The sequence below is a fragment of the Corvus cornix genome, chromosome 17 (genome assembly GCF_000738735.6).
Source record: "Corvus cornix cornix isolate S_Up_H32 chromosome 17, ASM73873v5, whole genome shotgun sequence".
Lineage (NCBI taxonomy): Eukaryota > Metazoa > Chordata > Aves > Passeriformes > Corvidae > Corvus > Corvus cornix.
This window is the reverse complement of record NC_046346.1, coordinates 1,704,138-1,730,451: the sequence shown is the minus strand read 5'-3', so window position 1 is coordinate 1,730,451 and position 26,314 is coordinate 1,704,138. Positions and strand designations below refer to the sequence as shown.

Below are 26,314 nucleotides of genomic sequence, written 5' to 3'. Positions count from 1 at the left end.
TGCATTTTAAATGTTTATTTAGAGCTGTAAGAATTTCAACAAATTGTATTTAAATACAAATAAATATCAAAGTATGCTTCTGATGGGAGCACAGCCACACACCCATTTGAAATCAGGTATCTTCTAAATTCCTAATGGGAACAGAATTCAGAGCTGTTCTAAACAATGCAGATACAGACCCGGAAAGCTACAAATGTTAGACCACGCAGGAACAAACACAGGCTGTTCACAGAGAAATGCAAATGGGTGTCACTGACATTCAGAGGGGTACAAACTCCCAAGAATAGCACTTTTCCCTCTACTCAGGTACCCAAAAACTAGGAAACAAACATTAACAGCACAAGACCTACTTTTGAACAATTCAGGCTTTCAACAATCCTCCACCACAGACAGGCACGGCTCCGTTCCAGGTGCTCGGTTCGGCAGCAGGAAGCGAGCTCTGCCTGGAGGGAGGTGTGCTGCTGCTGCAGGAATACAAACCTCCCTGGGCTGTGCCACTGAGCAACTCCTGCCTGCACAAACCAGGTCTGTTTCCAAATTGTTTTCCTCCTCCTGTTTGAGACCACCATTAAGCAGCTTGGGGGAGCAGCTCAAGAGTGACCGATGAGGTCTGACAGGGCTGGGGAGGGCAAACATTGGAAAATCAGACCAGTGTCACCTGGACCTGAGCACGTGAGCTCTCTGACATCCCCCTGGCACATGCAGTCACAGCACTGTGTGCACAAAGGAGAAAACGCTGCCAGAAGATGTTTTTTCCTCAGATTTCTATTTTGCAGACATTTAGGGGGAAAACGTGCTGCGGATCAGATGGTTCAGAGCAATGCCTTCCATCAGATCTGTGGACTTGGCCCCTGGGGCAATCCCACTCACAGCAGGACCAGCTCACCACAAACACTGGTGCCACCTCACACCAAGAGGCAGCTGACCACCTCGACCAGCCAGTGGAAAGCAAAGCTGGGCAGGACAGGGGGCAAACACCAGGCTCATGGCTTGGCAGATGTCTCAGAGGCTGCAGTTACTCTCACACTGTCACAACTGGCTCATGAGGAGCTGCTACCGTCAGGGACCACTGAACACAAATGCCAAAGCTCAGGGCACAGCACAGACCTCAGTGGTCTGTAAATACACTAATTCCTACATGCAGGCACACACCTACAGCCTAAATGACACTGAAAATACCTGTGCTGTGTCATTAGCTTAAGGTTATCACGTCATAAAGTAACATTCTGGAGTCTGCAAATCAAAATGCAAAATCAATTGGCTTTGGTGCATATAAAATATTGCATGCACAGTTACTAAAGGTGTTGCAAGATCTATTTAAAATGAGTTTTATTGAGATGAAAAAGTTTTTCCATGATAACTACAGCACATGTTAATCAAAACCAAGTGCTTCCCCTTCCATTAAAACACGAATTGGAATACATTTTGTTCAAAAATACTTTAAAAAGTAATCAGTTAAATGGAGTATTTTTGGATGTGCTTTACTCCGAATGCTGGTTACTGTTTCTAATCTGGCTAATGAATGCACACTTAACGAGAGGTTGCCTGTGTGTTCATCAGAGGCTTTGAAGGGAACCTATTTCTCTGAACAGCCTTCAGCTGTGAGCTGCACTGGCAGGAGGCACAGACCCTCAGGTGTGACAGAGGGCTGTGCTGGCCGTGCCCTGCTCAGGTGGCATCGTCCTTCCCACTCTACAAAAGTACAAAAGCATTGGAGGACTCCAGGTATACAAAGCAGTGTTTCTTGCTACCATCATCCACTCATAAGCATCATCTTCTGGATTTCCAGGCAGCTCTAGAGTAAGGAGTAGTCCTTTTCTTATCCGGTGGTTTGAAGTAAGAATAAACAGGTGCTGCAGGATATTCTGCGTCTGGATTTTCTGCCATCATTTTCAGCTTGGCTTCAATGGCCTTTATTTTTGCACTGACACTGGAAAGAGAAAAAGCAGAAGGGAAATTGAGCTTGATCTTAGCATGAAACCCAACTACAGAAATCCAGAGATTCTGCTGACATGAGAATCCTCACTGCACAAGGAGGGGCCAGACAGCCCCCACTGCTGCATCCACAGTGAAGCAGGAATGCACTGCCCAGAGCCCACACTGCTGCATTTCAACCTCTGCATGGGTTTGCTCCTCCAAGGGACACCTCAGCACCCCAAAATAACGGCCCCTGCACCTATTCAGAGCTTTCTTGAGGACGCTGAGTGAGACAAGAACACGACAAGCCTTCCTACTTCATGTGAAATGATGTCATTTCAGGAGGTCTGAGCATGTGCAGCAGAGCACAGCTCGGAGCAGGCTGCTGGGAACAGCAGAGAAATGAAAGCCAGACTTCCTCCCAGCTACAGCCCGCTCGGGATGGGAAAACCCCAGACTCCAATTAGGTCAGGAAGAAACATTATTTCAGCATTAGCAGGGTTTATCCCAAAGGGAGAAGCTATCCTAGGTTACACCCCAAATTCCTAGGACTTTTGTTATTCACTATCCTCCACTGGGTATGGACGGGGAGGAATGCTCCCTTCCCCGCGGTGGCTTCTTGCACCATCCATCCTCACTAGAGCAACCCCTTTGTGCCACTGATGCAGTTAACAATCTGCATGACTCAAACCCCTCTGCTCTTTACCTCCTAGCCTGTTACTTCTGAATTCCAAGCTCATTTTATCTCTGGGAAAATGCATTAATCTGGTCCTGGTTCCTCACAGGATTCCAGTGACAGAACACAGAGGAAAACCACACACCCTTTCAAACAAACTGAATTAGCAAAGCAGCACCATGTGCTTTAGGTAAATGCAGAGGTTGGAGAATTTAACTACATCCCACAGACAAGACCTACACAGGCAAAAAACCACTGACAAAAACCAAAAAAAATAGTTTTATGCGAAGTACTACCCGTGATTTTGTTTTAATCTTCAGCCACTATAGTAGAACTTCTTGCTCATAAGCATTTTGCTGAAACAAATTAGTACAGTAAAAACCCTCTCACTGAAATCCACATGAAGTGCAGTGATTCTGGCCAAGGGAGCTGGAGTGCTACACATTCCCAATTCCCCTCCTCACCTCATTCCCTTCCTACCAGCCACTGGCTTCGCACATTAGAAAATAAACTTCCAGTCTGAAGTATCCCCCATCAAGTGAGTGACTTCACAGGCACTGCCCTTTCAAAAACAGCTTTTTTGCCATGCTAGATTTTTAACACAAACAATGCCAACAACTCTAAATCTTACTGAAAGGGAAGAAGCTGGTTCCCTGCCAGCCCCACAGCTGGGTCACCTCTCACCCAACCCATCTCCTACCTTAGGTTGGATTGGGGCGGCTCTGTGCTGGAAGACGGCTCCAGACTGATTGGAAGGATCTTCTCATTTTTATTGTGATCATATCTCTGCAAGCAAGAGACCAAGGACTGAGTCAGCTGCAATTAGGAACAAAGAAACATTTCCCACAGATGGACTTTAAAGCTGGATTAACATAGCCTCAGGTTTTGTGGAGCTTTTGCTAGGAAAGATTTTGATGGCCAAACGCTGAAAGAAATCCCAACCACAGTATTTGGTTAGTACCAACATGGAATGCAGACTGGATACTGAACAGTTATGTGCACTGTACTGTGGATCCTTAAACCTTATCCTGTCACTTCTTGTTCCCCTCTATGTAAGGCAGGAAGCAAAGATGGTAAATTTGAAGGTAACTACTGTACTGTTTGCTATGCTCTTTATGTGCAGAGCCAGAAGGTAACCCGAGCACATGACTGCACGGAACTGGGCAGTGCTGGGAGAAAAGGTGGGAAAGAAAAGAAAAAGACCCAGTTAGGAACCACCTCCTTTCTGTAGAAGGCAGCTTGTGAGTCTGTCATCTCTGTGGGCAACGGGCCTCCTGAACTATTTGCAGTGTTCTGCTTCCTTATTTCGCTTGGCACAGAGTCAGGTTTGTTTTTCAGCAGAGCTGCTCAAACTGACAGCGTCTAGTGAGCCTTGGCCACTCATCTCAGAGCTGCTCAGCACCGTGCTGGTCTTGTCTAAAACAAACTCTTGTTACAATAAGCCAAAGTTTTGTGCTGTTAAGTCTTTCCATTCAGGGATTAGAAAATGCCATGTGAACCGAGGTGATTATTTATGCATGTTGCTCCCCAGACCCTGGAGCAGCTGGGCAGATACTCACTCCTCCAGCTCAGACTCCTTTCGTGGCCTGATCATTCCTCAGGCATCCGGAAGCACGTGGCACTCCAGTAGCTCCACGGCTACAGAAAATGGAGACTGGATTTGCACAAGCTTGGATGTGCAGACAAGAGCCCTTGAAGTCAGTAACTAAAACAATGTGGTCTCCTTTAATGAAGATACCTGGTCTGGTTTTTTAAGCATCCGAAACAGCTGCACTAATATACTTGATAAGACAGAGCAGAAAGCTGCTTGGAGGATAATCAACACACGCTAAAAGAGAACTACCCAAAAGAAAATAGCAACAAGCATCTCCTCTCTGCCTCCCCCAAAATCTGTTTATCTGCAAAGAAAGTTATTCAAAATAAATTGCTTTATCAAATACAAGATAGTAAATAACTGTAGGAGAAACAAGACAAGAATTAAAAAAAATTAAAATAAGGATGTTCCAGAAGGTACTGCCTAAGTCAATCTTAAAAACTTGATTGTTTATGTGACAGAACAAGGAATAAAAGGATATTTAGCTTAGATGCAGAGTATGTTACTTTAAAGTCAAAACTAATTAGAGCTGCTGCCGCATAAGTGCTTTCAGAAGTGGAACAAAGTAACACAGTAACCGGTAATTGGGAATTTCCATACCTCTCCTATCCAGAAAACCACAAAGGGAAGGATTCAAACTTCCAGCCAATTACTCACTAAGTTTGGGAAAAGTTAAAACATGGACATTTATAGAAGTAATCTGTTCACACTGCTCTGACCAGAAACCCCCTCCCAAAGAACCCCAGGTTAAAGGGCCTGTCCTCACTCACAGCTAATCCAGCACAGTTTGGGTAGACAGGAGAAGCTGTAGATTGTAAACATCAACTCTCCAAGTTATTTCCTAGAACAGACTGAAACTATTTTTTGCCAGTCCAAGACAGACTTGATAAGAAAGCTTTAGTATTAAAGTTTTTCAATTTTGCAAACTAAAAGCAACTCTTCTTTCCAGCAACCAGCTTACCTTGACTTGTGCGTGTGCCCATCGCACCACCAATTTCTTGGAAAGGGCCAGCTTCCCATTGAGACACTGGATTGCCTTCTCTGCTTCCTGCACAGGAAGACAGCTCCATAAACAAACCAAGCCTTTACTCAAAACTGACTTACATGGAAAGAGCCTTTTTTTCTTTGTTATTCAGCCTACTGTAAGTACAGCTCATTGACAGCACAGAAAGTTTATCCCACTGTATCCCAATCTAGGGATATCTTCAAAAGACTCCCAGTAACCAGACTTTATCAGCCTTGCTGTTTAATTCTTTCATTTGTTTTGGGGGACGAAATGGGGAAAATACTCAATTTTGAAAATACCAAACATGGAGGCCCTGGGAACAGCATTTGGAGGAAGGTTTCTGGTGCAGGAGAAAACACTGTGACTCATTCCAGAGGTTACCTGTGTGTCATTAACACCTACCCCTGCTCAGTCCAGACCCTGCTCCTGTGCACTGGGACCATGATCCACTCTGTCCTGTTCTGGGCTCAGCAGTTTTGGGACACTCCCATAAAACCTGACTCACAGCAGCTGAAGATTTATGGCAATGCTGCTCCACCTTGCTATGAATAATTTTCTAGAGCTAATGCACAGTGTCAGGGCTCTTCTGACATCCTTATCACCAGCTGCAAAATGGACCAAAGAACTGGCCCTTTCTGGTTAGCATTAAAAAGCAGAATTCAGGAAAAGACAGCAGAGGAGAATCACTACTGCTACTTCCAGGAGCAGGCACAAAGTGGCTGTGACAGAGCAGAGCTGTTAGAATCTGTGGGTTTGTGTAGACAAAGTACTGAATTTATCCCTTCCTGTTGTAGTTTTAAATAAGGGGAAAGAAGTCAGTCATTTGTATCAGAACTTTAGATAAAGAGCAACTTACCTGTTTGGTTTCAAAGTTGACAAAACAGTAACCCCTCGGCTGCCCTTCCAGAGCACCAGACTTGTGGAAGAGAAAGTCAAATTGCTTTACTTTGCCAAACTTCTGAAGGAGTTTGAGGAGGTGGTATCTGAAGAGAAAAGAAAACATTTGTGACATGGTTCATCCCACTGACAGTGAGGAGATAGAGAGGAACCCCCGACACACACACATGCAGCTCACACTTGGTAGCAACACATTCAGCTGAGTCACACACATTCCCCACTCCCTGCAGAAGTGGGTGCCCTGTGCAGCACCCCTTCAGCATCCACAGCTCTGAGCAGTGTTACCAGTGACTTTCCAAAACCCCAAGGCACAAAGCTCCCTCCCAGCAGTGCCAGCTGAAGGGCACACAGAAGATCTATTAATAGCTGCCTTTTGGACTATTATGCAATGACTCCCAAGGGGTTTGGGAGGGCTTTGCCTCCTGCCTCACTAAATCACTCCTGCTTTTAAACATAACCCTCCTGTCTCCCCCTCTCTAGCCCTGATGTGACCACCTGAAGCTCCCCCTGTATTCTTCTCCCAGCACAAGAAGTCTGAGCCCACAATCCACAGCACCCTGCATCCCTCAGGATCCTGCTCCTCCTGCTGCCCTCCCTCTCCCTGCACAAACTCATCCCTTCCCTGTGCCAACCAGTGTCAGTGCACTGGCAAGGACACCCCAGGGCACACAGACACTTGCCTGGAAAAGATGGGGATGTAGGAAAACAGAAGAATAAACAGAACAACCTGCAGCCAGGAATTGCCAGTAGACCTCAACAAAAAAGGCAAAGGCACCGGCCAGCCCTCAGTATCATCCAGCCCAAATCTGCCAGTGCTTCTGGCTCAGACAGCTTTTCAGTGACATGTTCATGGAAGTCAGACACTTCTTTAGCCAATTATCTTCCTGCCATCCAGTGGGGAGTGTGCTGTTTCCAATAAAACTGGGGAAAGCCAGAGTAAATCTGTCTGCTTAGTATCTACTGCATTGAGCAACTTAAAACAAGGAGCACATTTGCTGTACAGGCCACATCTAATCCTGCAAGTTCTTTGCAGCTTTTTTTGGTTCCCTGGGATTGAAGTGTTTAACAACACTGGCTGGCCTAGGAGAAAAGTGACACTCATTGTTCCTTCACCGCCTGACCCCATCCCTGGCCTCTAAGGATTATTTAAGTGTTTAATAAGGGTGTCTTACACAGGACTCATCTCCCAAGCAGCTGTACAGTGTTTGCTAGCAAACCACACAGTCTAACCCCAATCTTTAGTGTTTAAGGTAACACTCAGAGCTCACAGAGCCTACCAGGATAACACCAGGCACTGGATGAAACCTCCCATGTCCAGAGAGGAATGGTCAGTAGTGGTCCAAGACAGCCAAGTGCACCAGGCGACTACAGGGACCGTCCAAATGGGAAGGGCAGACAACATTTTTCCTAATAAAGCCTGATAGGATGTGTGAAAAGGGCCTTAGCCCTTTGTTAAGCCTCAGAAGCCAGGCAAGAAAGTTCCAGGAATGTGAGTCATCCCACAGGATGGTCACGGTGGACATTCAGGATGTGCACTTTTAAAGAGGTGAAGGTGCAGCGTGTGTACAGACGAGCGGTGCAGAAGGGCCAAGTTATCCCCCGGGGGAACACACACATTGTCATTGATTATGGAAGGCTTCCTACATCCTTTGGAATACAGATGAAGTGCATGGTCTTCCAAGAAGCCCATGAGCTCTCAAACTCTGCTCAGAAAGCAAGGGAAACACAAAAGAGCAGGGCGAAGAAAAGGAGCTGATTACACAGTAGCCAAATTTCACCACCTCACACTTCCAACAAGCAGACACAGATGTGCAAGTGAAAAACTGACTTTGGAGACATGATGTATAAAAAACTCCACATGTTGGACTTCCAGAGCCTCCAAAATATGTAAACGCACCTCAGGTTTGTTTCTGTAAACATACTGCTACAAAAAAGCCCTCGGAATTTCAGCAGTATGGAAATAAAGTCCTTACCACCAGGATGCTGTTGCCCTTTTGGCCATTACAGAGGCAGGGGAAGGGCAGGGAAGATTCTCCCTGAGTTCTGCACTAAAAACCTTGCAGCTGCCTTGCCAAAAGGAACTCTTTGGGGGTGTTTTTTTTCTGAGAGCATCTGTGTTCAAATAGTACTTTCTTCGCAGTGAGGTGATAGTTGCTTCTTTAAAACAAATTTCATCAACAGTCTAGAAGCAACTTATGTCATCTATTTTATTTAGAATCCTTTTTCCAACCATGCCTGCAATTTTACAACTGCAGGTCACCTCCTCAAGGTGGAACAGCTCACAAATCTCGTGTAATTAACACTTCAGGCTGTGATTATGGTTTGTTATTGTTAAAATAATGAGGGCATTAACAGTAACTTGACAAGTAGTTCTTCAGGCCAAGAGGTACCGAAGAAGAAAACTGTCATGGAAAACCTGAAGCCTTATGAAAAAAAAAAAGGTGAGAAGATGTAAAAAGCTTTACTATGGCAACAACGTGGGTCATCCAGAGCTTGGAAGTTGTTGGCACCGCTGCGGCCCCACCACGCTGCACAGATCCCGCGGCCAACCTCCATCTCCACTTCCTGTCATCTGATGTGAATGCGAGACAAACCTGCAGCTCCCCCATTTCCTTTTCCTCCTCTCTTCCTCCTGGCACCCCGAGCGCTATTCAGACGCAGGCAAGGCTTCCTCTGAACAATGCTGTCCCAAGGATCCCGCGCGGGGACCGGGCCACATGCGAAAACTATTATTGTGAGGAATTCTGCCCCACTGGGAGCCAGCGGGGGTCTGTAACAACAGCTTGTGCACACATTGTTTTCTAGGTGAGACTCATCGAGATGGGATCCTCGACAAGCAGCACAACAGCTGAGGAAGTTGAACACCAGCTACTTCATACCCGTGGAAAATGAATGGGCATTGAAAGGCTACGGGAAATCAGATAATGTGAACCAGAGAGCTGAAAATGAAATCTTTGCCTGTCCAAAACCCTGAAAGGTCTCAGAAGGCTTTACAAACAGGATTGGGCAGAGGAGGGATTCTACCCCACCTGCCACACGCAGAGGTAACGAAACCACGTGGTTTTGCCCCACGGGATGGGAGCACTGAGGGGTGATGAGATCACACAGCTGAGCCACAGCACAGCCCCTGCCCTGCTGTGCAGCTGGGGCACAAATGCTGCACCAGATGCCCATGGTGACAGTGGTGACACCAAACCACAAGGAACCACCTGCTGCTCTCCTCATGCAGACCCCATGGCAGGGACCTCACAGCTTCTGGATCGCCTGGAGACACCGTCCTTTGTCAGCAGCAGCTGTGAGGTCCCCTGGTGCCAGCCCTCCTCCTTCCAGCTGCTAAGCACACACTCAGGAGACTCCCAACACCACCTGCTTCCACAGGCAGACAATCCCTTCAAGGATGCTGGATAAAAGAAGTCACCCACAAACACTACCAGCAAGGAGGAATGCCCAGTTGAAGAGCCACTGTAACCCAGTGCACAGGGTATGCCAGCACCCCCAGCTGAGTCACAGTCACTCAGGGTGTGCAATAACCTCCCAAAAGCATCAGCTCCCAGGCTGTAATTTGTGGGCAGCCCTACATTTATAAATGCCTGTTCCTGCAGCTTGTGTTCCAATGTGTAACGCCCCAGCACATGACTGCAGCTACAGTTTGCTCTTTAAATGGAAGTCTTGGATTGATTCAAGACTTTTTGATCTCATTTCTGCTTGAGAGTGTCACAACCACTTATTAACTCTGCCAACAAGTCAATCAACCTTACTCTGTCTTAAACAAATCCAACATAGAAATAACAAAGGCAACTCTTTAAAAACAGATAAAAGCAGCAAATGCAGAAACATTTCGTTTTCAGGGGTTTGATTTAGTCATGTGAATAATAACCTCAACAGGAATAATTCAGAGGAACAACTAGAACAAGAGATGTAAGCCCTTAGCATGAGAGAAAAAGGGTCAAGATGATTTATAGAAACTTACTGACCACACACTTTCTCTACATTGACAATGTGTTAAAAGGAGCTTCCTCTTCCTTTATTCACAAGGAAATGGACATACAATATCATTTGCAGGAGAGAAGAGCCATTTTAAAGCAAAACAAAAAGGAAGACACAGAATTATAAAGCCTGAAATAAGCAGAAAGCACTGTCACTCATCACTGGGCAAACTTTAAACATTCAGGAGCATGGAAGCCCTTTAGGTTTGAGAACCCTGGAGGAAACACCAAACTCACTTCCATCCAAGTGATGAAAGCAGTAAATTTTGCCATATAAAGCTATGACTTATCTGGCCAAGATTAAAAGGAGCAACCTCTACTGAACGGTTCTGACAGCACTGAGGATCACCCCGGGGAGTGGAGGATCCAATGCACTTACGTCCTCCATTCCTCTCCTCACTCTAACCCAGTTCCTGAATCCCTAAGGACCCAGCAAACAACATTCAAGAATTCCTATATCTAATTGTATGTGGTCAGTGAATGTGGACAGACCACAGTAACAGAGCTGTGGGATAGACGTGGTAATTAATGCAGAAACCTCCCCAAGCTGAATGGCTGAAATCACAATGCATTAATGATTCCATTTAGAGGCTATTAGGGAGCTGCTCTGTTCAGATGAACCACACTCAGAATAAAACCCCAGCACCTGCACACACACAAAAAGAACCAGGAAGAAAAAGTATTCCACGGCAGACACACACAATAGTTAATCAAAAATGCTTGTTTGTTATGAGTGTGTAAAGCCCAAATTGTTTTGGTTTGCTTTCCTTTTTCTACAACCTAGTGATTTCACAGCACACTATCCAAATATTGGACAGCACATCATGTCCCCTTGACAATTTAGCTGTTCAAATGTTATGCTTGCTCAGGAGATAATTATCTGTAGCCTGGAGAAAACACAAAATGCTCACACATGTGTTTGATTCATGCACTTACCCACCACAGCAGCCAAGCCCACCACTCCCCACCATCCACTGCTCCAGCCACTCTCCTCTGCTGAACTCACACCCAGCAAAATACCAAAACAAGGCTCTTGTTTGACACAGATCCCTGGCTGTCAGGTCTTCCCTGCCCACTCTCATTTCTCTGCAAACCCCAACCACTCGGGGTTACAATTTCCAGGGCTGTGCCTTGCTTTACCGTTGTTTGTACTGCTGTCACCCTGGAAGTCTCCAACCTGATATTCTACACTTCCCTACTTTAGAGAACAGGGATGTTTTCAGCCCCTGGGCTCCCAGCCCGAGCAGCGTCTCAGGGGGTGGGTGCTGTTTGCAGGAGCCAAGGACCTGCCTCTGAGCCCCTCGGTCTGTGGGGGACACCCCACGTACAGACACACCCACATTTTAGGCGACTCCCTGCCTGCATCAGCGCCCAGCAGGCACGGGCTGCTCCTCAGAGTGCAAATCTGCTCGAGTGGGCGACTGTCACCTCTCGCTGCGGGGCAGAGGCAGGAGCTGGGAGTGCTACAGCAGCCTGTGCTGCCTGCCGGGCACGGGAACACCCCCAACACCCCGGAGAGGTGCTGGTACCAGAGATGGAGCAGTGCTCGGGCTCAGGCTGGGCCCTGGGGGCAGGGCAGGGCCCGAGGAGGGGCGATGCGGCACCGCCCGGGAGGGCTCGGTGCTGATGCGGGAACACGGCCCCGTCCGGGGCGGCGCCGCTGCGGGGGCGGCGCCCGGGGGGTTCCGCAGGGCGCGGATCGCGGCGGTGCCGCGCGGTCACTCACTCGGTGATCTTGGGGTCGAGGTTGCCGATCCAGAGGCGGTGCCCGTCCTGCAGCGCGCCCTCGGAGAGGATGGAAGCGTTCTCCAGCGGCAGTGCCTGGCGGCCCGGCTCCATGGCTGTGCGGAGGGTGCGGGTGGCGCGGGGGGCGGCCCGGGCCGCTCTCACCACCCCCGCGGGGCCGCGGCCGCTCCGTGCCCGCGCAGGCCTCGCCCCGCCCTTGGCGCCGCTCTGTGACGTCACGCTCGGCCCGCTCCGATGACGCTGCTGGGACGCGCGGGGCTGTGACGGTGAGCGAGGCGCTGGCGCCCGCCCTCCCCCGCCTTCCCCTCCCCTTCACCGCCCCCGGGCCCCGATCCCCGACCCCGATTCCCGATCGCCGGCCCCCGATGCCCGGTCCTCGACCCGGCTTTCCACGGGGCACCGGGGCCAGCGGGCCGGGGCGTCCTGAGAAGCGGGGGGTGGTGTGGGCGGGGCCGAGGGGCGGGGCCTGTGCGGGGCCGGGGGCACCGGAGGGGACCGGGACCGGCACCGGCACCGGGGAGGAGGGGCAGGGGTCGGGTGCCCCCGGCGCAGGGAGGGCCGGTTCCTCCGGTGGCCGCCCGCGGCAGCACCCCGGGGACCCAGTCCCGTCGGTGTTGCCGCAGCTCTGAGCGCAGCAGAGCCGCAGCTGCCAAAACTCCCCGGAGCCTCGAACGGCCGAGGCTGGAATGAATAAACCCTGTGAGTGTGGAGGTGTCAGGCCTCGTGAGACAGAAATTAAAGTCTCGGCCCAGCTGATGTGCAAGCACCCGATAGATACCGTGGTGAGCTGTCCCCGCTCAGCAGCCGTGGTTTTTGTGTCAGACCCGTCTGGACAGATGTGTGAAGGCCATGCTGATACCGTGGGCACGGGCTGGAAGCCACCGACCCCTATTCACTTTTTCCCGTTGGTCACTGCAGAACCCCAAACCTGCTGCCCACATCACTGAGCTGTCACCTTGCCCCCACAGCCGCCACTAAGACCTGAATCTGTTTGGTTTTAGCAGGGCAAGCAGCCCGCCTGCCTTTCTCTTCTCCACGTGGATCAGAGAGGAGCTGTGAGCAATGGCTTTGGCACTGAGGTGCCTCCGCCCTCTCCCGTCCCTGCTGCACCGGTCCTCGTTTGCCATGACCAGGTGGCTGCCCCAGGCTCCCAGAGGCTGCCCAGCCTGTGTCCAGCAGATGCTGCTGAGCAGACAGCTGGCTACCAAAAAAGGTAAAAACAACTGTTTTTTTCATGGTTTTGCAATCTCTCAATATTTATATAATTTTATATATTTATTTATTTTGGCTAACATGCTCAAGTGCTGAGCTCTTTACTCATTAGAAAATACAGTTACTTTGGTTTTACTTCAGTTTATCTTAGACTCAATTGTAAATCTGACCAGGCCTTTAATACCTTCTTTCTACTTTCTAACTAACTTGTCAGAAGTAGAAACTAATTTTTTTTTTTGTGTAATCTGCAGCTAAAGGTAAAGGGCAGAGTCAAGCCAAAGTGAATATCAGTGCTGCCCTAGTTGAGGATATTATCAATTTGGAGGAAACCAGTGAAGACATGCAGGCAGTCATAGAAGCTCTGAAAGAAGACTTCAGCAGAAGTCTCAGTGTTAGAACCTCACCAGGTTGGTAACTTCCTTGTATGTAAATAAGGATACAAATCCTAGTAGCGGACAACTCCAATTTTTCCAAAATTGGTTTTTTTTTCCTGGAATTATCCGCTGGGCATCCAGTTGCTACAGCCCTGACATCCCCAGCTAGAGGCTTTCTTCACCCTGAGCTTGACCAGGAAGAATCCATTTTTGTTAATAGCTTCCTGGAAATAGCTTTTTTAAGTGGGAGATGTCAAAAGTGTCTAACTGAACTGTTTGCAGATGTGATGGAGAAGCAGGTTGTCAGCTAATGGTGCAGTAGGGCAGGAAAAATCCAATTGCCATTAAATTAGCCTTTTGGAAATTGCCATTGGGCTGGTGTCTGGCATATACAAACTTTTTCTCTGCTGTGCATCTTTGTGGGTAGTGACCTGTACAGGCCTCGTTCATGTAGTGGATTTTTTGTTTTAGGAAGGAATGTGAATATGTTTGACTAGGCTGCAGTTACCGTAACACTCTGAACATACGCATTTGTAAGTGTATCAAGTTTCAGGGATAAAATTTAACATTAAACAATGACCAAGTTTGAATCATTCACCACCCCAGCTCTGGCAGGGGCACTTCTGTCTTTAATGGAGCTGGAAAGCATAGCTCAGTCTCTTAACTATTTATTTGAACCATAGGTATTTTTTTTAATTGCACTGATAAAGTACCTCCTGTCCCATGTGCCTTTTGGCCTGTTAACATTTTGCAGCAGAAAGTAGAGAGCAGATTAAGAGTAGCTCAGGGAGAAACTGAATACTTTAAATTAGGCAGTGTACAACACCCCTCTGGGGGCCTGGAGAAAAAAAAGAGGAGTTTAAGAGAGCACTGCTAAGTTAAAGACAATATTTGTCTTGATTTTTATGGCAACATTTTGATTTTCTTTAAGCTGTAAGAATTAAAAAATAACCATTTCCCTTTAATTCTTAACAATCCTGCTTAGTTTTCCTATTCTAGCAGCAAAAACAAACAAGAGTTTTGTTTTCATGTTTTTGTGCTTTAAAGCAGCTTTGAAATATTTAGCTTGTGAATACACAGGGGATGCCTGAACACAAACAGCACCTGAAGTCTGAATAAACACCATTTTTTCCTTTGTAACCTCTGTATTCTGCATGGCAGAAGGGAAGTGGGACAGTGTGGATGTGTTTTTCTTCAGCGTCGCTGCACACTGGTTTATCACACTGAACCTCCCTGTGTTTGGTTCTTTTGAGGGGCCCTGGATCACATAACTGTGATGACAAAAGATGGGAAGTTTCCGCTGAACCAGCTGGGGCAGATCTCACAGAAGTCACCGCAGCTTATGATAGTGAACATGACCGATTTTCCAGAGGTAAGGGGACATTGGGAGGGGAGATAATTGCCATGGGAACAAACAGGTTGATGCTGAGCAAAGGAGCGTTTAGACAAAATCAGTCAAACGTGGCAGGGCTGCAGACTCAGGCTGGGCTGTGTCACTTTGTGCTGACACAGAACAGAAGGGGCATTTTGCTGCTGACAGCAACTCCCCAGCCCCATGTGGCTCCCAGAGCAGCTCACCTGCAGCAGCGCAGGGTCACAGGAGAGTTACGGAGTGCTGTGGTTGCTCTCAGGGTTGTATCCAAGGAGTGCCATGGTTACGGGGATTTGCTTTGCAGGTGCTTTCCCCTCAGTTGGATCTGCAAAACAACATGAAGCATCATGGACCAGATGCCAGGATTACCTGTGCCCTTCCACCCCTCCCCATTTCCCATGCATTTATGGGAAGTCCTGAGCACACACAAACTTACCTGAACTGCGCACGTGGCTGCAATGCTGTATCAGCCCCATTGTATTTATTTCAGTTCCTTGTCAAGATGTAGCCATGCACAGAACCAGATGTGTAATTGGAATTTTTGCTGGGGACTTCATCAGATGCCTCTGAAACTTGCTTATGTATCACCAGGGCTGTGATACCCCAGAGAGTTCATGGGAGAAGCTGCTGATGGAGCCTGTGAGCTTCTGAACAGCTTCCCTGGTGGGACTGAGCTGGCTCATGCTAAGTGCTGTCAAAGAGCTTGACTCGGGCACTGCTGAGGTTGGCCAGCTCCTCTCTTGGCAGCACCTCCAGGTCAGAACCCGAGGCTCTGATTTATCTTCTGTGAGAGACAAGTTAATTTTCTGCAGGAGCCTTAGACCTGCCCCTAAATGAGGCAGCAAATCCAAATCCCAGCTCAGGATCAAGCCCTTGTGATGCCCTGCAGCAGGTCCCACCGACGGAGCCGAGCACGTGGGAGCAGCAGCGAGCGTGAGGTTAACGATTCATCCCGCTCCAGGGCTGGAGCTTTGCCAAGGCTTATCTCTATTTATTTTGCAAAGGCTTTCCCCAATTAATTAAGTCAGCAAAGTCTCAGAGGAGGTCAGTGTAAGGCACTTGATGCCTAAGTGTTTCTTAAAGTGTATCCCATGTGCATAAAGGCTCTGAAGAATGGAGGCCCCTCATCAGCAAGGTCTTGCAGAGTGTCGGCGCTGAGAGGGCTGGGGAAGCCCCTCCATGGCTTATCCCATGTCCAAGCAGGAGCTCAGGCTGAGAAATGGGCATGTGAGAAATTAAATCTCCTCTACATAGCATTGCCTACATTTGATTTTTAAGCCAAAGGACCACTTGTCACTTGAGCCATTTCTCTCAATACTGTTGTTTTATACCCATACCTGTTTTGTGATAGACTGAACTAAAACCATCACAGACACAATCACTTGATGTCATTATTTACAGCATATAGTCAGTACTTCATGACATTGAGAAGCAAATAAAATTGCTTGAAGAGTCTGAGAAATAAAATAATCATAGAAAAGGACTTGCAGAGCCAGTCTGTTTTCCCAAGAGTTACAAAACCAAACACCACTTTTTTTAAATACAGTTATTTTTTTCATGGGCTGCAGGAGGATGGGGGCAATATTGCAATATTTTTCTTCTCTCATTATTTTCCTCTTCTTCTATCTCCTCCAATATTTATGTTAAACAACTCAGCTTTTACTGAGCCTTTCTTTCCTGCAGAACAAGCACTGTCCACGGAATAACACATTTACATTCCTAATGTGCTGAGATCACTTTGGTTGCATTTTCTCTGCCCTTGTAGTTTCAGGGGACAGCAGTTGTCTCCTACAGAACACCAACAGAGCATTCAGTGATGTCACACATCAGGAACCTGAACAAATCTGCAGAGTTTTAGTTTGTGCCTCAGTTGGCAAAAGCTGAGCTTTATAAATACAGTCTAAGCTACATAAATACTGCAGCAGCCTGGAGCTAAAGTTAATGATGGCAAAGAGTATCAGAAATAGCATCGTGCCTAGTAGGAGATGTGAGTGCCACAGGAAAACAGACTCCTGGGGCTTTTCAGAGTCGAGAATGAAGTGACCTGGCAGAGCCCTGTGGGAGCTTCCAGTCAAACTCCGCTTTAACCCCAAAGCATGGAACACTGTAGAGGACCACCCGCACCCTGTGATGGAGGTGAAGCCTTTTAATCACCTTGCAGTCACCAGGCAAACCTGCCACCCCACCTTCTAAGCAGAGCAGGGTGTCAGCCAGCAGCGGGGGAGTTTCGAGAAGTTAATCCTCAGTAATAAGCTGTAAAATAAACAGAGCTGGGCACAGGCACTGGTTCGCAGCCATCTGCTACTGCCCTGCTGTCCTGTGGTCAGGTTGTAGTGCTGAAGTAGTTAAGTTCCTTAAGGTTTCAAAATTGGCACTGGGTGATTTCTAGGGGGAAACATTCAACTGGAATTTTTAAATGCTCAGAATCTTTCATCTCCTTTGCCACAGTCAGGCCCTGCCTTGGGAATTTATTGCGGTTTCACTCTGCGTTGCCTCAAACCATTCAAATAGTTTCAAAGAAGCAAAACAGTTTTCTTTTGTTGTTGCTTCGCTTCCCCTCTCCCCCTCCGCGCCCCCCTACCCCAATACGAGCGGCCGTAGTTTCCCATTTGGTTTGATCAAAGCTCTCTGCACCAATGTAACTTCCTGATCTTACTGGTAACAGAAGTAAATGTTTCCATGTTCCATGGAGATGGATTGCCAACTATTGACAGAGTTCTGGCATATGGGAATGATTATTTCCTAATTCCCTTTACCTTTTGATCTGTTTTACAGAGCACAGCTGCAGCTGTGAAGGCTATAAGGGAGAGTGGCATGAACCTGAACCCAGAGGTGGACGGGACGATGATTCGGGTGCCAATTCCCAAGTGAGTATTGATGCCCGAGCTCATCATCATGCAGGATAACACAGAAGGTTGCAGTGAGTCCCCTTCAGAGGGTAAACATGCATGATTGCTGCATATCCCCATGCAGCTGCCTTCCAAAGAGTTCAGGTTCGGGAAAAAATCAGAGCCCTTAAAAGCATCTTGTGAAACCTCTCCCAAGTGTCTGAGCTCTAAGTCACCACATCTTGGCATCTGATGATTGGTCTTATTTTTCATCTTCCCTCTGCAGAGGAAGCTTGGTCCTAGCTGGCTGCAGCACTTTGAAAGAGAGAGCCAAAGGCTTTTGAAACTGTATTGCTTTAATTCAGGGACTGATTCTTTGCTGCCCTGTTCTAAATTCCTGGAATTACACCAGCGCAGAACAGCAGCAGTGAACCTGTAGTATTAGGGGAGAGTAGCACCTTGCTGCAGAGAGCACTAAAAGGAACTGATGAAAGTGAGAGGCAGGAAATTTATAGCTTTGAAAGAAAAATCTGCTCACACTTTTGTGTAATACACAGTGTGTAACTGATGGCTGTGTGGAAAATTTGGTATAGGGCTGGAAAAACAGGCTCCCCCTGGGCAAGGGCTGAGCATCACTTCCCTCACCCAGCACAAGTGTCTCCCAGCCCTTGGACAAGGCAGGAGGTACTTCTGCATCCGTGCTTCAGTTTGGATCAGGAGAAGTGATCCTGGCTCTGCCTGGAATGGGGGTCCATTCAGATGAAATTAGAGAGCTCCCAGCAGCTCCACTCGCTGGCACACAGAGCCTGTCACAGGGCTGGGTGGCACAAGGAAAAGTCATGAGTTCCTGTGGGTGCTCAGACCTTATGGAGCATCTGAATACCCTGGGCAGGTGTGGCTGGGCGTGGTTTCACACCATGGTAAAGACAAACAGCTCCCACACGGGATGTGCACAAACCCCTTGCACGTGCACTTCCTTGCACAAGCAGGTGACTTCTTGGTAATGATGAACCAGGTATTTCTTGTGCTGTAAATCTCCTTTAAAAATTCTGTGGAATTTTACCCAGCATTTTGATCAGAGAAGTCTAATTGCAGCCTTCCGTTGCTGTCGGTGAGAGGGAATGACATTATCATTCTATTTGCTGATTTTCTTTCCCTGTGCTCCCTGCCCTTCCCCCATTCCTCAGGAGAGGAGGCAGAGGAGGAGGAGGGCACCATTATCTTCGTAATTGCTGAGGCTCCCGGGTTGCTGCACAGTGGTTTGATTGTTAATGGGCACTTGGGTCATCCTTGAATACGAATTGCAGGGGAGGAAACTCCAAAACTGCAAATCCCAAGCTTTAACAAAATACCGTGTTTTTAAACAAATGTGTACGGTCTGTCACTATCTTCTGTGGTGCTGCAGAGTGAAAACAAGTCTTCTCTTCCCAGGGAAGCTCTGCCTCGTGTGCTCCCGTGTTCCTCTCCTGTGTCAGGGTTGCAGCTCTTGGTCCCTTCTTGGCTGCTTGGGAGCCTGGGAAGTCCTGAGTTAAGGATTTTGGCTTGAGAGCTGTGCCCTGGGGGTCTGCCCTCACTGGCATCTCCAGTCCCTTTTGCTCTCTAGCTACATGTCTGGGGCTCTGGGAGTTTCAGCCACTTATCAAAAAGACAAACAGACCGTTCCAGCCTTTTAAAGCCCCCTAACGAAAAAGGCAGGGCAGAAATAATTATATCCCTCATTTAATTTTTTAAGTTTTCAAAGTTTTGCATTATTTCCAGCACTTCATGAAAGAATATATGACAGACAGATGCAGTGAAACTGCAAAATTACATCAGGTGTGCAAAATAAGCAACAAATCAGAAATGAAGAGACAATATTAATATTGGTTCTGCAGACTTTGGTTCTTTCATGAAGGGAGGCATGGTAAAAATAAAACCAAATCCAAACTGTCCTTACTTGTTATTAAAACCACTCTTTAGACTGACCTGTCAGCTGGACACACATGTCATATTTTCCCTTGTGCAGGTCCATCTGTGCTCCAGAGTGTTTCAACAGAGCATTTAAAAATGGAGCTTGCTTTTCAGTATTTATTCTATCAGTTTAGTTTTTGCAATGCAGTTTTAACAGAAAAAATACACTCGTATCGTTGGTGTTTACTTGTGCCAGGATCCCTCTGCTCCCCAAGGCATTCTCCTGTTTGTGTGGCTAGCACTGCATAGGCAATATTTATTTGCCTAAAAAGTAACCTCTGAGGGTTTAAAAATAAAAATTTAAAAAAAAAAAAAAAAAAAAAAAAAAGAAAACCAGCCATGGGAACGTTTGTATTGGTTGATCTCTTGGCCGAATTTGACCTGACCTTGTCTTTTATGGTATTGCCTCATTTTTAGATTCATCTTTTTTGGACCCATTGTGTTACACTGGATATTGTTTGTAAATCAGTAATATTTTTACACATGCTTTACTGAAAGCCAGATGACTCATTTGAAAGTTTAATGACTCATTGTGAGTCCTTTTTTTTCCCTTTGGCCTTTAAGAAATACGCAAAGATACCTACTGTGGGGAGAAAGGACCAAAAAATGTCATGTGAAAACACCCCAAAGCTGTTTTGAGCTGCTCCTGCTCATCGTCAGGAGCCTCTCGCTTGCCTTTTATTGAGCAATAAATGTTGCACCCTGTGTTTATCTGCAATTATGAATGCAGAGTGTTTAGTTTAGCTGCTTTCCTTTAACTAATCCCTCTCCTTCACAGGAAATTCCTGGTGTTGGAGGTACAGAAATTGCTCTTACCAAGAGAAGTGTCTTGTGTTGAGCCGAGCTGGGTCATATCCTCTCTGAGGGTCTGCTCTGCCACACGCAGGGGTGGGACATGGAGGGCTGCAGTGCTTAAACCCCTGGAGCTGGGGGAGGCAGAAAAAAAGATGTTCCTTGTGGTGTGGTGTGTGTTGTGACCCCCCTGACATGTCACTCAGCAGGCTTTGCCCTGGTCCAGGCAGGACAAGGCTGTCCCTGGGGGAATGGCAGGGATTGACCCTGGTGCTCCATGGGCTGCAGGGGAGGGCAGCTGGGTGGAACCTTGTCCTCATTCCCCATCTGACACACTTTCCCCAAGTTCACTTCACACTTTGTTTTGGCTTTAAGAGGGGGTAGGGGCAATGGTTACTAGACAGAAAAGAAAACATACCTAAGACCAGCTTAAAAGTCCCAGATCTCAGGGCAGGATTAAAACAACTGTCCTTAGAAACCTCGGGCCTGGCTCGTGTTGATGGATTCCTTAACCAGAAACAGCATCTGCTTGGAAAAGTGTCCGTTTCTGGCATTATTGGTAACATTGCTGAGAATTTACACACAGTCTGGCTGGAACATAAAACCCGCTGAGAAACTCCCCGGCACTGCGCAGTGATAAAAAGAAATTGGTGTTAATAAAGACAGACAAGGAGGCATGAAAGCTGTGACCCAGTGCCAAGAAGCAGAGGAAATCTGGCAGCGCTGCATAAACAAAAACATTTCCTTCAAGGCTCGGCAGCCCCGGGCAGGCGAGTGATACCCTCGGCACAGCTCGGATCGCCGAGCTCGGGCTCCCACAGCTGAGCAGCCCTGCTGCCGAGCGGCTCCCTCCCACCCAGCAGGAGATGGGAGAGATTCCCAGCTCCCTCCTCCAGGCTGAGCAGCCAGGATTGACTCCCCACCCCCCCAAAAAGCTGCCTGAGAGCGTGACCTCATGCAGACCTGTGCCTGTGAGCCGGCTTTGGGGGTTCCAGATGTGCCGTGGGGCTCTGGCTGGGAGGTCAGACATGAGAAGCCCCAGAGGTGTCGATGTTGGGGTGCAGGGGAACCACGAGGGTCCCTGCTCGCTCCTCCTGGTCAGGCATTTGGGCCAGGCTCGAGCCTCTGCTGACCAGAAGCCTCCTGCCACATGAGATGAGTTAGGCTGGAGATGAGGAAAAGACTCTTCCCCCAGAGGGTGGTGGGGCCCTGCCCAGGCTCCCCAGGGAATGGGCACGGCCCCAAGGCTGCCAGAGCTCCAGGAATGTTTGGACAATGTTCCCAGGCACAGAGTGGGATTTTGAGGTTGTTCTGAGCAGGGCCAGGAGTTGGACTCTTCCAGTTCAGGATATTCTGAGATTCCATGTGACATTCCCTGGCACTTCCCTCCACAGTCCCTCAGCAGGAAAGGGACAGGCCGGGCTGCCCTGGGTTCTAGGGCTGGGTGCTGCTCTCTGGGTCTGCCAGCTTTCCTAGCGATCCCAAATTCCTGTAAGTGCTAACTGGTTCTGGGAAGCCTCTTCCCTCTGGCACTGTGAAATAGGGATGGCTGGTGACAGGCCAGTGCCTCTGCAGACACTGCTGCCAAACACCTGGCTGTGGGGACAGGCCGAGGGTCCAGCTGTGCCCCCAGAGCCCCCTGTAACTCACACCCACTGTGGGGCAGAGCCCAGGGACTCTCATCCCACATTTCCTGAGCTCTCTGTGGAAAGAGTCCTGGCCCCAGGGTTTTGGTGACCCAGGCTGCTGCAGCCAATTTCTAAATACTCCTGTGAAATGTTTATTTTGCAGTATCACCCCCACGCGTTCTCCTGCTAGTGAGTCTCAGGGAGTGCACCAAGGTTTTCCTTCTCCAGGCAGTCTGGAAACTCCAAGAGCTTTGAAAATAATTTAAATATTATTGTTAAGCACCAGCAGTTGACAGTGGTCAGCTGTAGGTGCTGGAGCTTGACCCGAGCTCAGGGGACACATCAGCCATTCCTGAGCCTTTTTGATGGCCAGACCCACTCATCACCAGTTTTTAGTTTGGGATAGAAAATTGAACATTTTCTTGTGGTCTCACATCAGGGGGAAGGTTCACCTGAAATTCTCCTCTGCTGAGTTACCTGTGGCTTACCATGTCCAGCAGCATCCTCTTGTCAAACCAGGTGTCCATATCATCTTGGTGGGAAATCCAGGTCATGGTGAGCTGGAATAAGATTGAGTGAAAGAAAAGCTCTGTAGCTTCCAGGTACGTAATTCAGGCTCTTCAGCTGCAGGGAGACAAATCCAGGTTTCAGGAGCAGACTTATCCTCCCAACTTTGCAGGATTGTGCTTTTTAGGGTGACACTTTTCAGTTCCATCTTTCGGGTCTGGAGCTGGATTTTTCCTCTTTCCCACACATGCTTTGGCAGCAGGAAGTAAGGAAAGTCTGAACGTTGCAAGATGACTTTCAGGCACTGCAGCAACAACTACAAAGCAAGATTCAGTCCAAGATCCCCAGCTTAGGGCTGGCCTGGAAATTTTCCATTCTAGGCTCCAGACTTGCTTCCCTGGGATGCTGTGCAGAGCTGGCAGATTTTCTCAGGTGGACCACAGCAGAATAAAAACGTGCCCTGAGCTATTCAGTCCCTCTGCCCTATGACACAGGGTCTCCACACAGAGCCAGCTCCATCTAAAACCAGAAGCTTTTGTGTGTCCCTGGGCATGACAGCACCAGTTGGAGAGGCTCACTCATTTACCCAGAGTCCTTCACAGAAAATAAATCTGGCTGTGCTACACATGACACTGCTTTTCCTTTTGGTGTTTTTCCTCTCCTCTCTCTCCTAGAGTCACGAGAGAGCACAGGGAGAGCCTGGTCAAGCTGGCCAAGCAGTCCACCAACAAGTCCAAAGAGGCCCTGAGAAAGGTGCGAAGCAAAAGCATCACCCAGGTAAAGAAGTTCAAGAACAAAGTGTCAGAAGATACCATCTGGCTGCTGGAAAAGCAGGTAACTTTTCTTTCCTTCTGCCATATGATGGTGTCTCACAGCTCTGTGGTGTGTTTGTCCCAGCCCTTGCTGACAAATCCCCAGCACGGAGAACCCAGTGGGAGAATGGGCAGCCCTGGGATGAATTTTTGGAGTTGGCAATGACATTTGTATCTGCTTTGTGAAATTTGGGGCTTCAATCTCAAAGCCAGATTTATGATATGAATGATTGTAAGCTGACACAGGAAAAAAAATTCCCCTAAAAGCTTTTATACTATGAGGGATTGTTGCATAAACCAGCAGAATTTAGGGAGCAAAACAATCCACGACCACAGCTGTACCACCACTCATGCAGTGCCTGGCCACTGCAAACTGGTGTTAATGAGCTTTGCTCCAGTTGTTATTAATGAAAAGGCTTGCAAGATTATCTCTGTTCTGCGTTTTTGGCTCCAATTCAGGAAAATACTTAAGCACATGCCTAATTCCCTAAGAGCAGATGTCACTAAAGTCAATTACTTGGGCATAAACTCAGGCACAAGCCTAAGTGTTCTGCTGAATTGATGCCTCTGAAGGCAGGCCATTACTTCTTAGCTGTTTGTTTATTAACAGCTAAAGTTAGATACATCACAAATGCTCCAGGACAGTTCTCTGTGTGCTCACAAAAATAAACATCGATATACAGAGCGTTTGTGCAAGCAGGAAAAATGGCCATGCCATTGTAACCAAATCCTGTTGGGAAGCAGCTCTCCCAGAGCAGACAGATGGTTTTCTGCATTGGTAGAGGTAACATCTCCAGTGGAATTTTCTTCCTGTACCCAAATTTTTCATCATGAGCAAAGGTCATTGTCAGACCTTGGGAACAAGCAGATGTTAATCCTGTGAAACCAGTGCATAACCCCTGGTGTGCTCGAGTCTTTACCTGCCTGCACATTTTCATCTCTTCTGCACACTGGCCATGCCCATTTCTTGTTACCAAGAGAGCTGATTCCTGGGCAGGGCTTGAGCAATCACCATTTTCTTTTTACAAGAAATGAACAGATTGTTAATGATGTGTGAATTCCTGGCACGTGCACAGGCTGTTACCGCTGTGTTCCGATAGTGCTGCAGGAGGTAACAGCTCCTCTTCCCTGGTGCCAGCACCAGCAGGTCTCTGCCCTGAGTCTCTGTTAAACCTGACCAAGCCACTTAGCTCAGCCAGGAGCTTGTGTGGGCATCTCTTTTCAGAGCCTTTGACCAGTCCCTGCTCTCACACCTTGGGTGCCACACTGGCACAAATTCCCTGAGGGCTGGTGGGAATCCCGATGAAAAGCCATTTATTGCCCCAGCTCTGTTGGGGTTTTATTGGGACTTCAAGCTTTGTTCCAGAGGGTGATTCAGTCACTCCTTTCCCTTTGAACTGTGGCACCACCTCCCACAGAACTCTGATTTGTACTGTCTTGCCACAGATCCAGCAAATGGCAGATGAGGCTTCCACGGAGATGGACAAGCTGCTGGCAGCAAAGACCAAGGAGCTGCTTGGATAAACAGCATCCCAATGGCCACACTCCCCCTCGAGGAGGAGTGGACTGCCACACACCCCAGCAGCCTCAGGGATGGGCAGGGGCAGCTCGAGCAGCTTTGTGCCTTGGCTGCTCACTTTGGCCACCTTGGGGTGTGCTGAAGGGAGGGGGGAAGCTCTCCTTGCTTGTCCTTCATTTAGGCGGGAACAGAATTGAAAAAACTGAGATCAAAAATAAAATATCAGGAAGGAGAACTGGAAACTGCTGGAGGCACAGAGGAAGGACTGCCCTGCTCGCCTCATGGCCTGTTTGTGCCCTGCACCATCAGCCCCCTGGAGCCAGGACCACGCACAAGAGGAACCCTGCCTGTCCTGCTGCAAACCTCAGCGTTTGTTTTTGCTTGAAATAAAGTCAGAAGGAGGTGTGGAGCAGCAGCCTTGCAACAGCCAGGTCCGGGTTGGTGTGTTCCCTTGGGTTCATGTGCTCCAAAGCGAGCATTTGCCCCGTGCCATGGCTGCAGAGTGGGAAGGGATGAGGGAGCTCAGCACAGGGTGGGCAGGGGACAGGGGCTCTGTGGATGCCAAGGCTTCATGGGGAGAGAAGTGAAACCAGAGCTGTCAGCACAGCTGCTTTAGCCAGATCTGAGAAGACCTAAAGCCAACACAGGAACTTCCCAAAAGCAGCATCTGCATCCCCAGCCATTTACAAAAAGCTCGTGTGAGTGTCTGGCACCGCAGTTTAGGGGCTGGAGGAGGTACAAGTAGAGCAGGTCCTGAGCCCATCCCACTGCTCAGCTCCTCACTGTGAGCAGGTTCTTCCTGAGGGCAGCAGAACGGCCTCGGTGGTGGCAGGAGCAGGAAGGTGGTGGCAGCCCCCCAGCCCTGCTCCCAAGGCATTTGGGTTCAAAGAGCAGCGAGTGCTCTGCACTCCTTAAATAAACAACTCCCCAAAAGTTAGTTTGTGTGCCGTGGGGAGGGGGAGGAGGATGAAGGATTTGCTCTGCTAGGGCCCCACATGTCAACAATTTCTCTGCTTTGTGTATTTTGGCCAAAGCCCTTACCATGATAAATGAATAAAGGAAGATGGCAAGCCCAGGGCGGTTCCACAGCTCGGGAAATTGCTTTCAGCCGATTACTGGATTTCTTTTGACATTTATCAACTGGGCTGTTTTTTGCCATTGTTGCAGCCTCAGCATCCCCACAGCAGCCAGGGCTGGAAGGGTTTCCTTGATACCTGCCCAGGAGCAGCAGCTGCTGAGCTGGGAGCACCACAAAGCCAGGGCAGGTGGAGAACTGCTGCTGCTTGTGGAGGTTTCTCCAGCCTCTTCCCATTCTCCAAGCCCTTGGGGTGGCAGCAGGGGGCTGGTGGAGGCAGGCAGTGGAGCTGCAGGAGGTCATTGCACAGAGGAATTTCCCAGATATTTACCACTGCACCTCACAAGGAATAAAACCTGTGGTAAAACTGCTCTGGCCCTGGGCTGGGGACGGAGCTGCCTGAGTGGCTGGGGAGCCCAATTA

At 48.4% G+C, this 26,314-nt stretch overlaps 2 protein-coding genes and 1 long non-coding RNA gene across 8 annotated transcripts; 1 reads left to right on the top strand and 2 right to left on the bottom strand.

Moving 5' to 3' along the window:
- RBM18 (RNA binding motif protein 18) lies at positions 1 to 12,013 on the bottom strand. Its single transcript, XM_010397858.4, has 5 exons — positions 11,803 to 12,013; positions 6,050 to 6,176; positions 5,149 to 5,235; positions 3,294 to 3,379; positions 1 to 1,930 (listed from the first exon to the last, which is right to left on the bottom strand). Exons 1-5 carry the CDS (start codon positions 11,913 to 11,915, stop codon positions 1,771 to 1,773), a joined length of 573 nt encoding a protein of 190 aa, XP_010396160.1. The 5' UTR covers positions 11,916 to 12,013; the 3' UTR covers positions 1 to 1,770.
- On the top strand, positions 12,005 to 25,928 carry MRRF (mitochondrial ribosome recycling factor). 6 transcript variants are annotated; one of them, XM_010397852.3, is made up of 7 exons: positions 12,005 to 12,088; positions 12,827 to 13,035; positions 13,286 to 13,441; positions 14,662 to 14,780; positions 17,556 to 17,647; positions 23,160 to 23,319; positions 24,744 to 25,928. In XM_010397852.3, the coding sequence occupies exons 2-7, from the start codon at positions 12,885 to 12,887 to the stop codon at positions 24,819 to 24,821; spliced, it is 756 nt and encodes a 251-aa protein (XP_010396154.1). In that variant the 5' UTR covers positions 12,005 to 12,088; positions 12,827 to 12,884; the 3' UTR covers positions 24,822 to 25,928. The 6 variants fall into 6 exon arrangements, with proteins under 6 accessions (XP_010396154.1, XP_010396156.1, XP_010396158.1 ...); XM_010397854.3 differs by having other exon boundaries at positions 12,041 to 12,088; positions 12,824 to 13,035; XM_010397856.3 differs by lacking the exon at positions 12,005 to 12,088 and adding an exon at positions 12,344 to 12,521.
- LOC109144394 lies at positions 14,774 to 20,860 on the bottom strand. Its single transcript, XR_002045152.2, has 3 exons — positions 20,769 to 20,860; positions 20,375 to 20,484; positions 14,774 to 15,105 (listed from the first exon to the last, which is right to left on the bottom strand). It is a non-coding gene; the product is annotated as an uncharacterized LOC109144394 (long non-coding RNA).
- Positions 25,929 to 26,314: the final 386 nt, after the last annotated feature.

Coding starts and splice junctions, on each gene's coding strand:
- MRRF (XM_010397852.3), top strand. CDS start 12,885: ATGGCTTTGGCACTGAGGTGCCTCCGCCCTCTCCCGTCCCTGCTGCAC. Junction 13,442..14,661: donor CAGTGTTAGAACCTCACCAG/GTTGGTAACTTC, acceptor GGTTCTTTTGAG/GGGCCCTGGATCACATAACT. Junction 23,320..24,743: donor TCTGGCTGCTGGAAAAGCAG/GTAACTTTTCTT, acceptor GTCTTGCCACAG/ATCCAGCAAATGGCAGATGA.
- RBM18 (XM_010397858.4), bottom strand. CDS start 11,915: ATGGAGCCGGGCCGCCAGGCACTGCCGCTGGAGAACGCTTCCATCCTC. Junction 6,177..11,802: donor CTCGACCCCAAGATCACCGA/GTGAGTGACCGC, acceptor TTTTCTCTTCAG/ATACCACCTCCTCAAACTCC. Junction 3,380..5,148: donor GGGCACACGCACAAGTCAAG/GTAAGCTGGTTG, acceptor TCTTGCTTGCAG/AGATATGATCACAATAAAAA.